This window comes from Heptranchias perlo, chromosome 9 (genome assembly GCF_035084215.1).
Source record: "Heptranchias perlo isolate sHepPer1 chromosome 9, sHepPer1.hap1, whole genome shotgun sequence".
Taxonomy (NCBI): Eukaryota; Metazoa; Chordata; class Chondrichthyes; order Hexanchiformes; family Hexanchidae; genus Heptranchias; species Heptranchias perlo.
Window position 1 is genome coordinate 32,195,355 of NC_090333.1, and position 17,095 is coordinate 32,212,449.

The 17,095-nt window shown below is 46.1% G+C and overlaps 1 protein-coding gene across 1 annotated transcript in view; it reads left to right on the plus strand.

Moving 5' to 3' along the window:
* Nucleotides 1-17,095, plus strand: part of LOC137325253 (coiled-coil domain-containing protein 159-like) — a 42,856-nt gene that overhangs the window by 9,762 nt on the left and 15,999 nt on the right. The window contains exons 4-7 of the mRNA XM_067990126.1: nucleotides 1,106-1,260; nucleotides 12,923-13,004; nucleotides 13,098-13,290; nucleotides 14,411-14,478. Coding sequence (XP_067846227.1) covers nucleotides 1,106-1,260; nucleotides 12,923-13,004; nucleotides 13,098-13,290; nucleotides 14,411-14,478 — 498 coding nt within the window. The remainder of the gene's footprint in view (nucleotides 1-1,105; nucleotides 1,261-12,922; nucleotides 13,005-13,097; nucleotides 13,291-14,410; nucleotides 14,479-17,095) is intronic.

A 17,095-nucleotide genomic window follows, 5' to 3' on the forward strand; every position in this document is an offset into this window, starting at 1 on the left:
CATCTCAGCCCCAGGACATTGCTGCAGGAGTTCTTCAGAGCAGTGTCCTAGGTCCAACCATCTTCAGCTGCTTCATCAATGACCTTCCCTCCATCATAAGGTCAGAAATGGGGATGTTTGCTGATGATTGTACAGTGTTCAGTTCCATTCGCGACCCCTCAGATAATGAAACAGTCCATGACCGCATGCAGCAAAACCTGGACAACATCCAGGCTTGGGCAAGTAACATTCGTGCCAGACAAGTGCCAGGCAATGACCATTTCCAACAAGAGAACGTCTAACCACATCCCTTTCACATTCAACGGCATTACCATCGCCAAATCCCCCACCATCAACATCCCAGGAGTCACCATTGACCAGAAACTTAACTGGACCAGCCACATAAATACTGTGGTTACAAAAGCAGGTCAGAGGCTGGGTATTCTCCGGTGAATGACTCACCTGACTCCCCAAATCCTTTCCACCATCTACAAGGCACAAGTCAGGAGTGTGATGGAATACTTTCCACTTGCCTGGATGAGTGCAGCTCCAACAACACTCAAGAAGCTCGACACCATTCAGGACAAAGTAGCCTGCTTGACTGGCACCCCATCCACCACCCTAAACATTCACTCCCTTCACCACCGGCGCTCCATGGCTGCAGTGTGTACCATCTACAGGATGCACTGCAGCAATTCGCCAAGGCTTCTTCAACAGCACCTCCCAAACCCGCGACCTCTACCACCTAGAAGGACAAGGGCAGCAGGCACGTGGGAACGACACCATGTGCATGTTCCCCTCCAAGTCACACACCATCCCGACTTGGAAATATATCGCTGTTCCTTTATCGTCGCTGGGTCAAAATCCTGGAACTCCCTTCCTAACAGCACTGTGGGAGAACCTTCACCACGCGGACTGCAGCAGTTCAAGAAGGCGGCTCACCACCACCTTCTCAAGGGCAATTAGGGATGGGCAATAAATGCTGGCCTTGCCAGTGATGTCCACATCCCATGAACGAATAAAAAAAAACATGTACTACCTGAGAAATGGATGTTTGGTGGTCTTAGCACTAAAATATGCAGCTTTCAGCAGTTTAATTTTCTGAAGCCTTTTTGTTCTCTTTTAGTTGGCTCACTTGACAAAATTGACACGAAAAATATTCGGTTCAATGATCCTATATCAGTCCCCACAGAACCCTCTTCCTATTCAGATATGTTAAACTATAAATTGCCTAAAGAAGAATTAATGGGCATCTACAGGCAGCTTCAGTTCCAAGGAAGGGTAAGTGTGACAAAAGATATGAGAACGATATATATTTTATATATTCTATGATTTTCTTTGTCTGTGTCTCAATACTTGTTTATGCATGTACCCCAAAAATGGAGTCTACGGGCAGGATTTTAAAAGGGAAAAACGGGTGGGTTGAGGGCGGGGGTGAAATCAAAATCGCTGTTTGGGAGCGGGCAGACGTCCTAGCTGGAACCCACACATTATTGAATGAGACTCAGGCAAATCTGCGTGCGTGTATACATCAATTACCAGGAAGTCCTGCCCCTACTTAAATCCGGCAGGCCAATAATTAAAGGGGCAAATGTATTACATTGAGGTACTCAAGGTAGTTTTCTTTTTTGTGTTGGATACTTTAAAAGATTTTAACGTTACTTGGGCAGCTTTCCCTCGGCTTCCGATTCACGGGTAAGGCCAGATCCATGAAAAATAAATTAAATAAAATTACGTTTCCCTTTGTAAAAAAAAAGTAAATAAACATACCTTAAAAATGATGTTGCCTGGAACCCCCCCCACGATGTCTGCACTCTGATCCCTATGTCCGACGTCTCTGCGCCGATCCCGATGTCCGACGTCTCCGCGTGATCTTTGTTTCCCCCCCCCCCACCACCCTCGCAATCTCTCTCCTAACTGCCGACGAGGTCGGTCTCTCTCACTTTACCACCCCACCCCCCCCCAACTTCTCAGATGTGCAGCTCCTGTTGCCAGCCAGCCTGTCAATCAGGTGATTTGCAGGCCCGAAACCTGGAAGAGGCTTTGATTGGCCTCATGAGGGTCGTGATCCACCTACTTCCCTTATGAGTTTCGCACCCGCAAATCACTCCCGCCTCCAGACTCTTTCTGGTAGCATATTAAAATCCTGCCCTAAGTGTTTCCTTGGGAGATTGTAATGACAGTGGAGGATTTGGCATAGTCCAGATACACTTGTTCAAACCCAGTGCAAAGCTACACTTGCACAGGCATTGAAGGCACAATTCAATTAATTAATTAAATTCAATTAATTAAATAAAAATCTGGAATTAAAATACTAGTATCAGTAATGATGGCCATGAAACTACCAGATTGTTGTAAAAACCCATCTGGTTCACTAATGTCCTTTAGGGAAGGAAGCCTGCCGCCCTTACCCGGTCTGGCCTATATGTGACTCCAGACCCACAGCAATGTGGTTGATTCTTAATTGCCCTCTGAAATGGCCTAGCAAGCCACTCAGTTGTAAAATCTCGCTACGAAAAGTCATAATAAGAATAAAACCGGACGGACCACCCGGCATCGGACCACTAGGCACCGGACACGACAACGGCAAAACACCAAGCCCAGTCGACCCTGCAAGGTCCTCCTTACTAACATCTGGGGACTTGTGCCAAAATTGGGAGAGCTGTCCCACAGACTAGTCAAGCAACAGCCTGACATAGCCATACTCACAGAATCATATCTTTCAGCCAACGTCCCAGACTCTTCCATCACCATCCCTGGGTATATCCTGTCCCACCGGCAGGACAAACCCACCAGAGGTGGTGGTACAGTGATATACAGTCAGGAGGGAGTGGCCCTGGGAGTCCTCAACATTGACTCTGGACCCCATGAAATCTCATGGCATCAGGTGAAACATGGGCAAGGAAACCTGCTGATTACCACCTACCGTCCTCCCTCAGCTGATGAATCAGTCCTCCTCCATGTTGAACACCACTTGGAGGAAGCACTAAGGGTAGCAAGGGCACAAAATGTACTCTGGGTGGGGGACTTCAATGTCCATCACCAAGAGTGGCTCGGTAGCACCACTACTGACCGAGCTGGCCGAGTCCTGAAGGACATAGCTGCTAGACTGGGCCTGCGGCAGGTGGTGAGCGAACCAACACGAGGGAAAAACTTACTTGACCTCGTCCTCACCAATCTACCTGTCGCAAATGCATCTGTCCATGACAGTATTGGTAGGAGTGACCACCGCACAGTCCTCGTGGAGATGAAATCCCGTCTTCGCACTGAGGACACCATCCAACGTGTTGTGTGGCACTACCACCGTGCTAAATGGGATAGATTCAGAACAGATCTAGCAGCTCAAAACTGGGCATCCATGAGGCGCTGTGGGCCATCAGCAGCAGCAGAATTGTATTCCAGCACAATCTGTAACCTCATGGCCCGGCATATTCCTCACTCTACCATTACCAACAAGCCAGGGGATCAACCCTGGTTCAATGAGGAGTGTAGAAGAGCATGCCAGGAGCAGCACCAGGCGTACCTAAAAATGAGGTGCCAACCTGGTGAAGCTACAACTCAGGACTACATGCATGCTAAACAGCGGAAGCAACATGCTATAGACAGAGCTAAGCGATTCCACAACCAACGGATCAGATCAAAGCTCTGCAGTCCTGCCACATCCAGTCGTGAATGGTGGTGGACAATTAAACAACTAACGGGAGGAGGAGGCTCTGCAAACATCCCCATTCTCAATGATGGCGGAGTCCAGCACGTGAGTGCAAAAGACAAGGCTGAAGCGTTTGCAACCATCTTCAGCCAGAAGTGCCGAGTGGATAATCCATCTCAGCCTCCTCCCGATATCCCCACCATCACGGAAGCCAGTCTTCGGCCAATTCGATTCACTCCACGTGATATCAAGAAACGGCTGAGTGCACTGGATACAGCAAAGGCTATGGGCCCCGACAACATCCCAGCTGTAGTGCTGAAGACTTGTGCTCCAGAACTAGCTGCGCCTCTAGCCAAGCTGTTCCAGTACAGCTACAACACTGGCATCTACCCGACAATGTGGAAAATTGCCCAGGTATGTCCTGTCCACAAAAAGCAGGACAAATCCAATCCGGCCAATTACCGCCCCATCAGTCTACTCTCAGTCATCAGCAAAGTGATGGAAGGTGTCGTCGACAGTGCTATCAAGCGGCACTTACTCACCAATAACCTGCTCACCGATGCTCAGTTTGGGTTCCGCCAGGACCACTCGGCTCCAGACCTCATTACAGCCTTGGTCCAAACATGGACAAAAGAGCTGAATTCCAGAGGTGAGGTGAGAGTGACTGCCCTTGACATCAAGGCAGCATTTGACCGAGTGTGGCACCAAGGAGCCCTAGTAAAATTTAAGTCAATGGGAATCAGGGGGAAAACTCTCCAGTGGCTGGAGTCATACCTGGCACAAAGGAAGATGGTAGTGGTTGTTGGAGGCCAGTCATCTCAGCCCCAGGACATTGCTGCAGGAGTTCCTCAGGGCAGTGTCCTTGGCCCAACCATCTTCAGCTGCTTCATCAATGACCTTCCCTCCATCATAAGGTCAGAAATGGGGATGTTCGCTGATGACTGCACAGCGTTCAGTTCCATTCGCAACCCCTCAGATAATGAAGCAGTCCGAGCCTGCATGCAGCAAGACCTGGACAACATCCAGGCTTGGGCTCATAAGTGGCAAGTAACATTCGCGCCAGATAAGTGCCAGGCAATGATCATCTCCAACAAGAGAGAGTCTAACCACCTCCCCTTGACATTCAACGGCATTACCATCGCCGAATCCCCCACCATCAACATCCTGGGGGTCACCATTGACCAGAAACTTAACTGGACCAGCCATATAAATACTGTGGCTACGAGAGCAGGTCAGAGGCTGGGTATTCTGCGGCGAGTGACTCACCTCCTGACTCCCCAAAGCCTTTCCACTATCTACAAGGCACAAGTCAGGAGTGTGATGGAATACTCTCCACTTGCTTGGATGAGTGCAGCTCCAACAACACTCAAGAAGCTCGACACCATCCAAGATAAAGCAGCCCGCTTGATTGGCACCCCATCCACCACCCTAAACATTCACTCCCTTCACCACCGGCGCACTGTGGCTGCAGTGTGCACCATCCACAGGATGCACTGCAGCAACTCGCCAAGGTTTCTTCGACAGCACCTCCCAAACCCGCGACCTCTACCACCTAGAAGGACAAGGGCAGCAGGCGCATGGGAACAACACCACCTGCATGTTCCCCTCCAAGTCACACACCATCCCGACTTGGAAATATATCGCCGTTCCTTCATTGTCGCTGGGTCAAAATCCTGGAACTCCCTTCCTAACAGCATTGTGGGAGAACCGTCACCACACGGACTGCAGCGGTTCAAGAAGGCGGCTCACCACCACCTTCTCGAGGGCAATTAGGGATGGGCAATAAATGCCGGCCTTGCCAGCGACGCCCACATCCCGTGAACGAATAAAAAAAAAATTTTAAAAATGGGTATGATCTCGTGGCCTTTACAGAGATGTGGTTGCAAGGTGACCAAGGTTGGGAGCTAAATATTCAGGGTTATTTAACATTTCGGAAGGATAGGAAAAAAGGTAAAGGTGTTGGGGTAGCTCTGTTAATAAAGGATGAAATTGGTATAATAGTGAGAAATGATCTTGGCTCAGAAGATCAAGATGTCGAATCAATTTGGGCGGAGGTAAGAAATAACAAGGGAAAAATCACTGGTGGGAGTAGTATATAGGCCCCCTAACAGTAGCTACACCTGTAGGGCAAAATATAAATCAGGAAATAAGGGGGGGCTTGTAAAAAAGGTAATGCAATAATCATGGGCGATTTTAATTTTCACAGAGATTGGACAAATCAAATTGGCAAAAATAGCCCTGAGGAGGAGTTCATAGAGTGTATTAGGGACTGTTTCTTAGACCAATACGTCGTGGAACCAACCAGGGAACAGGCCATTTTGGATCTGGTAATGGGTAACGAAACAGGATTAATTAATGATCTCAAAGTAAAGGATCCCTTGGGAAGCAGTGATCATAACATGATAGAATTTCACATCCAGATTGAGAGCGAGGATCTTGGGTCTGAAACTACTGTATCAAACTTAAATAAGGACAATTATAAAGGAATGAGGGCGGAATTGGCTAAAGTGGACTGGGTAAACAGATTAGATGGTATGATGGTGGATAAATAGTGGCAAACATTTAAAAAGATATTTTATGACTCGCAACAAAAATATATCCCTGTGAGGAGGAAAGACTCCACAAAAAGGATGAACCAACCATGGCTAACTAAGGAAGTCAAGGATGTTATCAGGCTAAAAGAAAAAGCATACAACATGGCAAAGATTACTGGTAAGCCCAAAGATTGGGAAAACTTTAAAAACCAGCAAAGGATGACTAAAAGAATAATAAAGAGGGAAAAAATAAATTATGAGAGTAAACTAGCAAGAAATATAAAAACTGACAGTAAAAGCTTCTACAAGTATATAAAAAGGAAGAGGGTAGCTAAAGTAAACATTCATCCCTTAGAGGATGAGACTGTGGAAATAATAATGGAAAACAAGGAAATGGCAGAGGAATTGAACAGATATTTTGTATCTGTCTTCACAGTAGAAGACACTAATAGTATACCAATAATAGTAGAATATCAAGGGGCAAAGGGGAGGGAGGAACTAAAAACAATCACTATTAGTACTAGGTAAACTAATGGGTCTAAAGGCTGACAAGTCCCCTGGACCTGATGGCTTGCATCCAAGGGTCTTACAGGAAGTGGCTACAGAGATAGTGGATGCATTGATTGTAATCTTCCAGAATTCACTAGATTCTGGAAAGGTCCCAGCGGATTGGAAAACCGCAAAGGTAACACCCCTATTCAAGAAAGGAGTGAGACAGAAAGCAGGTAACTATAGACCAGTTAGCCTAACATCTGTCATTGGGAAAATGCTAGAATCCATTATTAAGGAAGTAGTAGCACAACATTTGGAGACTCATAATACAATCAAGGAGAGTCAGCATGGTTTTATGAAGGGGAAATGATGTCTGACAAATTTATTAGAGTTCTTTGAGGAAGTAACGGCAGGGTGGATAAAGGGGAATCAATGGATGCAATATATTTGGATTTCCAAAAGGCATTCAATAAGGTGCCACATAAAAGATTACTGCACAAGATAAGAGCTCGTGGTGTTGGGGGTAATATACTGGCATGAATAGAGGATTGGCTAACTAACAGAAAACAAAGAGTCAGGATAAAAGGGTCATTTTCAAAATGGCAATCTGTAACTAGTGGGGTGCCGTAGGGATCAGTGCTGGGGCCTCAACTATTTACAATATATATCAGTGACTTGGATGAAGGAACAGAGTGTCTTGTGGCCAAATTTGCTGATGATACAAAGATAGGTGGAAAAGCAAGTTGCGATGAGGACACAAAATGTCTGCAAGTTAAGCGAATGGGCAAAAACTTGGCAGACGGAATATAATGTGGGAAAATGTGAAGTCATCCACTTTGGGAGGAAAAATAAAAAAGCAAAAAATTATTTGAGTGGAAAAATACTACAAAATGCTGCGGTACAGAGGGATCTGGGTGTCCTCGTACATGAAACACAAAAAGTCAACATACAGGTGCAGCAGGTAATCCGGAGGGCAAACGGAATATTGGCCTTTATTTCTAGGAGGATGGAGTATAAAAGCAGGGAAGTCATGCTACAACTGTACAGGGGGCAGGTGAGACCACACCTGGAACACTGTGTACAGTTCTGGTGCCCTTATTTAAGGAAGGACATACTTGCATTGGAGGCAGTTCAGAGAAGGTTGACTAGGTTGATTCCGGGTATGGAAGGGTTGTCTTATGAGGACAGATTGAACAGGTTGGGTCTATACTCATTGGAGTTTAGAAGAATGAGAGGAGATCTTATTGAAACATACAAGATTCTGAGGGGGCGCGATAGGGTAGATGCTGAGAGGATGTTACCCCTCATGGGGGAATCTAAAACTAGGGGGCATAGTCTCAGAATAAGGGGTCGCCCGTTTAAGATGGAAATGAGGAGGAATTTCTTCTCCCAGAGGGTTGTGAATCTTTGGAATTCTTTACCCCAAAAAGCTGTGGAGACTGAGTCATCGAATATATTCAAGGCTGAGTTCGACAAATTTCTGATCAGCAAGGGAGTCAAAGGATATGGGGAAAGGGCAGGAAAGTGGAGTTGAGGTAAAAATCAGATCAGCCATGATCTCATTAAATGACGGAGCAGGCTCAAGGGGCCGAATGGCCTACTCCTGCTCCTATCTTTTATGGTCTTATGGTCAGCCAGGTAATCGCTTGGGGCTGAAAATCCACAAGCGATGCATCTCAACATAAGTGCCGTGATGTGCCCACCTGGAAATTCTGGCGTTGATGCCGCCAAAGCTCGCAGGGTCAGGGAGAGCAGGGGGAGATCCCGTAATCACCATAGGATAGGCAGGTGCCTCTGCCAGTAAGGGTACCTTCTCCTAGAGGCCATATACTATGGCACACATTGCCACTCCAGCAGTACCGGGTCTAGCCCCCGCCCAAAACTTATCCATTGTGCCTGCTTGGCCCATAAGTTGGCCAAAATGTCAGTGAATAAAATTTCCATTCAGGGATCCAAGACTGGACCCCAAGTGGTCCTCATGTGCATCGTTTGGTGGTTTGGTACGCCTTGTCTCACCAGCTATCTGTGATCCGCTGGGTCTCCGCTAGGCTGGAGACTTTGGAACTCTTGGCTTTGGAATCCCCTTCCCCACCCTCATCCTGCATCAGTGGCCTTGTTTGGGATAAGTAGCAGCAAGACATCACCTGTAGGGCATGGCTGGCCCCTGGTGTATCTGGGTTTCTACCTAATTTGCAGCCCTCTGCCGCCAGATTTTCTGCTCCACTGTTTCTAATATCTGGGTGGACATTGCGTCTAACATTTTTTAAGCAATCCATCTAGACAGAGGTGACTCATCATCTTTGAAGTGGCAGCCTGCATACTAGCCAGCAATATATGTTTCCTGCAGTACAGAGACATTAAGACAGTAGATAATTTCCTTCAAAAAGCAGTTTGCAGAAGCCAGTTTAAAATGGCCACAAAGCTGGCAAAAACCCAAGTGGAAAAATGACAGAGATCCCCATCCATTAAATGAGAAATGGGTTGACCCAGCCAGAGTTTCCAGAATAAGCCAAATTAACATAATGTGGATGTGCTCCTAGTTTCAGAAACGCCTTTCATTGGGAGCTTGCCATTGTAGGGATGGAAACATGTATACCTGTGCAGGATTTAAAGGCCTGCACCAGCTTAAAGGAGCAGCACACCAAACTCAGAAATTTCTAGAAGCCCTGAAAGCTAAGATGTCTGAATGTTTGGGAGAACAAATGGGATCCCCCAAGCTCCACGGATGAAACTGCTTCTAACTGAAGTTAGGTAGCAGAGAGAGTTCATACCTGGAACCCAGCAATGGCAGGAGATGACCAGGGCATTGAGCAGCAGCTAGGAAAGTGAGCATTCTCTTGCATAATGCAGTGCTGCTGGTCGCAAACAAGATGGTCCTGATTAAGGAAGCCATGTGAGTGCAATCTGTGACTCCTTGGATCTTGAGGAATCCTCAGATAGCAGTGCTTTATGATGCTGTTGCCGGTTGTTTGTGAGCAAGGGGATGAACTGGCTTGCTCTATTAAACAATGTATCTGTGACTTGCATTCTGCATCTCTGCACAGCGGATTGGCTAATGTTGCTGATGTTCCCAGTGGTAGCTTGAAACGACCATGTGTCATAAAAGTTTAGGATAGTTGTGATCTTTACAGCCAGTGGCAGTTTGGAGCCTGTGGTGGGGATGCACTGCAGAATGAACTGAAGGATGTAACGTAACATATTGATGGCTTTCTTCATGAAGCACTCCTCCTGTGACAAATGGAGGTTAGGAGCACCTTGATCTGTTTATTCTGGTGTGCGAATACTCGCGGGTGGGTGCCATACATATCCTGTGCTGCCTGACCATCCTTTATTGCTCCTCTACCTCCACCCAAAAAAGCAAAATACAGCAGTTCAGACTTGATGGACAAAATAGGAAGAATAAGGGGGCCACTTACTGCTTGGATAATAAGAGTCTAAATGGGGTAGAGGAGCAGAGGGATCTCAGGGTACAGATACACAAATAAAAGTAGCGACGAAAGTTAACAAGGCCATTTTTAAAAAAAAAGCAAACCAAGCACTGGGGTTCATTTCTGGAGGGATAGAATTGAAACCAGAGAAGTTATGTTAAACTCGTACAGAACCTTGGTTAGACCACACTTGGAGTACTGTGAACAGTTTCGATCTCCATATTTATAAAAATGATATAGAGGCACTGGAGAAGATGCAGAAAGAAAGTACTGGGATGATACCAGATCTGACAGGTTATATCTATCAGGAAAGATTGAGCAGTCTGGGGCTCTTTTTTTTTTCCCTAGAAAAGAGAAAACTGAGTGATGACTTGATTGAGGTCTTTAAGATTATGGGCATGATTTTAGCACCCGCGATCGGGTGCGTTCCTGGCGGGGGGGCTCCGAAAATCGGGGATTCCCGGGGCGGGTCGGGAGCCCAGCTGACATGCGTGCACAGCCCCCGCATGTGGGACTCCCGCCGGCAATTAAAGCTGGCGGGGTGCCACTTAAGCTATTTATTTAGGTATTTCAGGTCGTTTACAGACCTGATTAACGAGATATTTTAGGAGGGTTGGAATTTTACATACAACTGGGTCTGTTTCCCGTACTAGGGGAAACACTCCCAGTTCAAATGGACATGTTGCAGCCATCAGCCTGTGGCAGCTGCAAAGGTCCATTTAACAGGTGGGGTGGGGGAGACCCTCACTCATTGCAGGAGGCCACTCTGTCACTTTGGACAAAGTTTGGCCTCCACCACCCTCCTCCTAACAATAATATTCACCAACAGGCACACTTACCCCGGTGTCCAGACACACGTACCTATCTTGCGGACCCCCTCAGATGTACATCTTCCGGATGGGGGCCGCCGTAGCTGCAGTCATGACCTCCTCGGAGGGCGAACAGCATCACCAGCCCCGCCAGCCACGCCGTCCACCTCTGACACATCCACCTGCACAGCAGGAGGGAGGGCAACCGCAGAGAGAGATGCATCGCAGAGGGCACTACCCTCGCCACAGGATCCACAGACCGAGGCTCAGCTTCCTGGACCTCTCTGGGCAGCAGTGCACACGGAGGCTCAGAGTCACTCGACATGTAGTCATGGACATCTGCAGCCTCCTTCATGCTGAGCTGCTCCCGGCTGGCCCGAGCACCATCATCTTACCTGTCGCTGTCAACGTCACCACTGCCCTCAACAACTTCTCCTCTGCATCCTTCCAGGGTGCCACCGGGGACATCGCCGACGTCTCTCAGTCGTCTGCACAAAAGAGCCCTGCAAATACACCTACACCCACTCTGCATTGACACAATGGGTGGCATCAGGTGTGGGTCTTCATTGTGATCCTCAGGAAAGGGCATTATTGCACAAACTAGACAAGATTCGCAAAGACGTGGCAGTAGTGGTGCCAATATAATATGTCATGTGAGTTGATCAGAAATTAAAAAGAAGTAAAAACCATGACAAACCCTCAAACACCCTTGTGCATCCCCTTCATGCTCACGACACGTTTGCCTTACGCTTCCTACTGCACATATCTGATGCATGCCCTGTGGCTGCAGCACAGGTAGTGGCAGGTTGAGTGAGGCTGACCGTGAAAGAGATGCATGAGAGGGTAAGTATGAGATAGAGCCATGAGATTGTATGAGGATTGGGTTGAGCGGTAGTGGCGGGATGAGTACTGGCGAGGTGAGTAAGTGCAGGTAAGATGAGGATGAGCTTTGAGTGGGTGTGAGGGGTGATGTGATCGAGTAGTGTTGGCAGTGCAGAAGGAGGTGTGGGGTGGGGGTGGTGATGTGGCAGACGGAGTGTAGGGGAATGAGTAAGTGTACTCACTTTGGCTGACCTACTTAGGTCATTGCAGCGCCTCCTGCACTGTATGCAGGTGCGCAATATGTTGGTGGTGCAGGTGACTTCCTCTGCCACCTCTAGCCAGGCCTTCTTGGTGGCAGAGGCAGGCCGCTTCCTCCCGGCCGCCGGGGGGAAGATCTCTGTCCTCCCCCTCCTCCTCACCCCATCCAATGATACCTGGAGTGAGGCATCATTAAACCTGGGAGCAGCCTTCCCCCTGGGCTGCTCCATGCTGCAAGAAATAGGAAAAATTACAGCATTTGTCAGTGGAGGACTGCCCCTTTAAATAGAGCTCCTCCAGCTGACAGACCTTACTGTGCATGCGCAGTCCGCCCACCGCGCAGCTCAGCAGCGGGGAACCCGGAATAAGAGGTAAGTGGATCCAATTAGCCTGCGATTGCGTTCAGGGCAGACTGATTTCACCGGGCGCGTTACCCACGCGCCCAATCGCCTCCCACCCCCCCCCCCCCCCCCCCGCCGCCCTGGTAATATCGGGCCCTATGAAAGGGTTTGATAGGACAGACATAGAGACGATGTTTCCACTTGCAGGGAGACGAGAATTAGGGGTCATAAATATAAATTAGTCATTAATAAATCCAATGGGGAATTCAGGAGAAACTTCTTTACCCAGAGAGTGATTAGAATGTGGAATTCGCTGCCACATGGTGTAGTTGAGGCGACATAGATGCATTTAAGGAGAAGCTAGATAAACACATGAGGGAGAAAGGAATAGAAGGATATGCTGATAGGGTTAGATGAAGTAGGGAGGGAGGAGGCTGGTGTGGAGCATAAACACCAGCATGGACCTGTTGGGTTGAATGGATTATTTCTGTGCTGTACATTCAATGTAATTCTATGTAAAATGGTCTTGTTGTGTACATATGTTTTATACAATAAGATGCTTCTGACTATTTTCATTTGTGGTGGTTGATATTTTTCTCTGTGTCTTTAGGCCATTGAATCTTTACATCAGACGTTAATGAGAGTTGAAACAGAAAAGGAGCAACAACAGCAGAAAATTCGATCATTAGAAGGTGTTGTTTTAAAACTTTCATACTTCAAATTGATGATTTGTTTTTAATAAAATGCAATCTGAATTCAATTTACCAATTTGTTTTTTGATGTAGAGGAGATCCGGCGATTACATAGTCGATCTGAGGAAAGAACTTTGGATTTCCAATTGGAGAGGAAGATGGAGGACTGCCGGAGGGAGATGTCAAATGAAATGTACAGCTTGCGGGAGCAAGTACGACACATAGATGGGAGATTTAGTCATGGAAAAGTCACATTTTCTAGTCTGATGCAAGAAGTCCATGAAAGGTAGGAACTGGTTAAAATAATCACAGTTCTAATCTCCTCATTACTTTCACAGTTTTTTTGGCTTTGTGTTCTCATTGTAATAAAGTTGTGTCTGAATTTTATGATTTTATTCAAAGCCATTGATAGAGCAATGAGGATGATACAATATTTAATTTTTTTTAAACTCCCACTTTTAATAGTAGTCCTCAGTTTTATTTAGCAAGTGTTGATTGGACTGGGAGAAAGCGGGCTTTGATCTATCATTAAAGAAACTAACCACTGCTGCTATTTCTGTTCTTTGCCCCCACACCCAAGTTTCCTCTTGGAGGCGATGAGTCATTTTGGGATACAATTTCATGGGTAAAGCCAACCACCTGGCTCTTTGTCCAAGTGGCAGTTCTTTATGTATGATCTTGGCAGTGAATGTCAGCAATCCATTCATTATGGGGTGCATCACAGACGAAATGCATCTTGTCTTTGTCTGACATTTACACACAAGCATTTTCTAGCAGCAATCACTAAATAGTGATCAGAAGTGGTTGATTTTTTTTATCTCTCCCTAACCCAGTTGTAGTGACCAAACTGCTGTCCTAACTAAAATTAGCTGTCTGTGATTGAACCTGTAACCTCCTTGATCTGAATGGCTCCGTACCAGATCGGGCAGCATATTTACCCACTGAGGCTACAATAGGGATCAATGGTGAAATCATGGTAAATGGTGATGATTTGAAAACAAACCTTTATTACTTTCTAACCCTTTTCCCCTTCCTGTAGTTTCCATTCACTTTTTCTGGCTGAGAGGATGAGTTGCAGACTTCTGCAATTGGTTCTCTTTAAAAAGATGCTAGCAAATATGTGAGAATAGCACAAGTTGTCTCTGTTATAATTTATTTTTCACCTTTTGGGGAATTGCCTGGATAAGATTGAAATCGGCTGTGTGGAAAATTGCAGGCATGAAAGTATGTCTTGTCACTTGATGCCTCTAAATTAAAACAATTTTGAAAAAAAAAAAGCACTAAAAGCAGGAAGCTTGTCTGTAAGTACTTAATCACTGATAATATTTAACTGTCTCCTTAAAAACTGATGACGATTGACGAATAATCCACTGAAAATATGTTTTAATCAAGCGTTTCATTCACAGCAAAAAAGAATTGTGTGAAGAACATGAATCACTTCGAAGGGAGATTGATAGCATGAAGCACAAAATATGTAAGTGCATGCATTAATGGTTTGTTATGTTTTGATGCCTGTAGACTAGAAACAGTTGGTGTGTTTTCAGTTTTGTTTTTTCCTTTTTGGCAGAAGATGAAAGAATCAGTGTGCCTTAAATAAAACATTTTTATTTCAATTTTGAGAGGAGGGGAAGAGAGCACTAGTGTAGAACAAGGACTTCTACATGAATTACTGCATTACTGAAAGATCCAGATATCATGTGAGGGGGGACAATTTAAAAACCTGCATTATAATTTATTACACTCTTCACAACTACACCAGTGGAACCCTATGGGACTTGATACATTGTGGAGAATATGGAGAAGTTAGCAACCTGCACCACAAATTCTGGGCCTATCCACACAGGTGCTGCAGAATGACAATCAAAGCAATGGGGAAATTACCACCTGACTACCATTCACCCACCTCTTGCATCATACTGGGAGCTTCATCAATAACACCGTGTATTTATGTAGCATTTAGAACACAGATAAACACCCAAAGCACTTCATAGCTGATAAAAGGAGTGGGTGTCAAGCCTTTTGCAGAAGTGTTAGGACAGGTGACTGAAAGTTTGGTTGAAGCGATGTGTTTTGAGCGGTGGTAAAGTGGTAGAACTGGGTGTCGCTCGCATTTGTGTGGGATCTGACCCTGTGTTTGCTGGTGATGTCACTGATGAACAACATATAGATGAGGAAGAGAAGGCGAATCATTGGGGAAGTCTGGCGGTGGTGTGCAGGAACTGGAGGAGAAGTCATTGCTGCAGATGTGTTGGCAGTTTTGGGACAGATAGGAGTGGACCACAGAGAGGTGATAATGATAGCACCATGTGCAACGCTGCAAAGAGGTCAAGGAGGATTATATACCATGGTCACAGTCACCGAGGATATTGTTGATTACTTTGATTAATATGGCATCAGTGCTGTGGGTAGAGCAGAAACTAGACTGATGGGATTTGAATAGGGAATTATGGGAGAGCTGAACCCGCAGCTGAGAGATGACAATACTTTCAACGAAAAGAAGGGAGGTTAGAAATTGGGTGGCAGTTGGAGGGGGGAGGGGAGGTGGGTCAAAAGTGGGCTTTTTGAAGAATATTTGATAAGGGTGGTTTTGAATGGAGATGGGGCAGTGCATCACCAGATGAAGTCATTAACAATGTCAGCGAGCATTAGAGCCAAGAAAGATAGTTGAGCAGTCGGGTGAGGAATGTATTAAGGAGGCAGGAGGTGGATCTGATAGAATAGACAAGCTCGGAGAGGGCGGGGAAGATGGTAGAGAAGCTGCAAAGTGTCAGGTGTCTCAGTAAGAATGAATGAGGGCTGGAAGGCGGCACCTTGTGATGAAGAAATCTGTGAGCTCCTCGCACTTGATGTTAGAGGTAAGAATGGAAGGGGCTAGGAGAGGGGGTATGAGGAGGCAGTCTTCCATAGAGAAAAGTATTGTTAAAGAAAGAAGGAATTTGCATTTATACAGTGCCTTTCACAACCTCAGGACGTCCCAAAGCGCTTTACAGCCAATGAAGTACTTTTGAAGTGTTCTCACTGTTGTAATGTAGGAAATGTTCTTACTCTTGAGGTTGATCCTGGGGTAGTAGGAGGATTTGACCGTTAAGGGGGGAAGCCTGGTAATGCTTAACACAGTTCAGCCAGATTCAGCAAAGGGCAACAAGAGTGATCATACACTGACTATAGGAAGAATATTAAGAGATTACAATGCAGATTCACTTGGATAATGCATGTTATGAGGAAATACAAATATGAAGAAAGACTTGAAAAATTGGTGCTTTTTTCATTACATCACCCCATAGTCTGCAGTGTTCTAATGAAAATGTTTAAAATTATGAAAGGGTGGGACAGGGCAGGCAGAGCAGACTGTTTCCAGAATTGGAAGAGTCAAGAACAAGAGGCCAACATTAAATGTAAGAGATTTAGAACAGAGAGCAAGAAAAACATCTTTGAACAAAGAGTTCTGAGGCTGTGACTAACACTTCTAGCACTTCCAGGGTTAGTGGTTGAGGCAGAAACTATGTCAACATTCAATATTAGATTGGATAAATCGATGAAAGAAAAAAGGTAAAGGGGTATGGAAACAGGACAAGTAAATGTGATTGGGACTATTTGCTCGCATGGCGGGTAAGTGCCAACATGGAGTGGTTGGGACGAATGACCTGATTCCGTGTTGTAACTTACGTATATTTCTGTGTATTCTGTGTGTGGATGGTAATTGGCCAGAGATGGCCATATCTGTGATTGAGGCCTCAAGTGATAAGGCCATATGTGGTGACAATAGTGTGCATGGGGAATTGATGGGAACTGTGTGGTTAAGGGAGCTCGAGGGCAGCGACGATGGAAGAGAGGGAACAAAGGGAATTAAATTGGACATTGAAGCCGCTAAGGAGGAGTAATTGCTTTGAAATGAGGCGCAGGGAGATCATGGTAAAGACGTTGCTATGGGACTTGGGAGGCAGCATATGACAAGGACTTTAAATGATAGGTAGGAGAGGTGGAAGGGGGTGAGGTGTTTGCATGAGATACAGATGCCCAGAGAGTAGGGAGAGAGTCTGAGATGGGACTTGATGATTCCAGTTGTCATTTTATGTCTCTGTGGGGGTGAT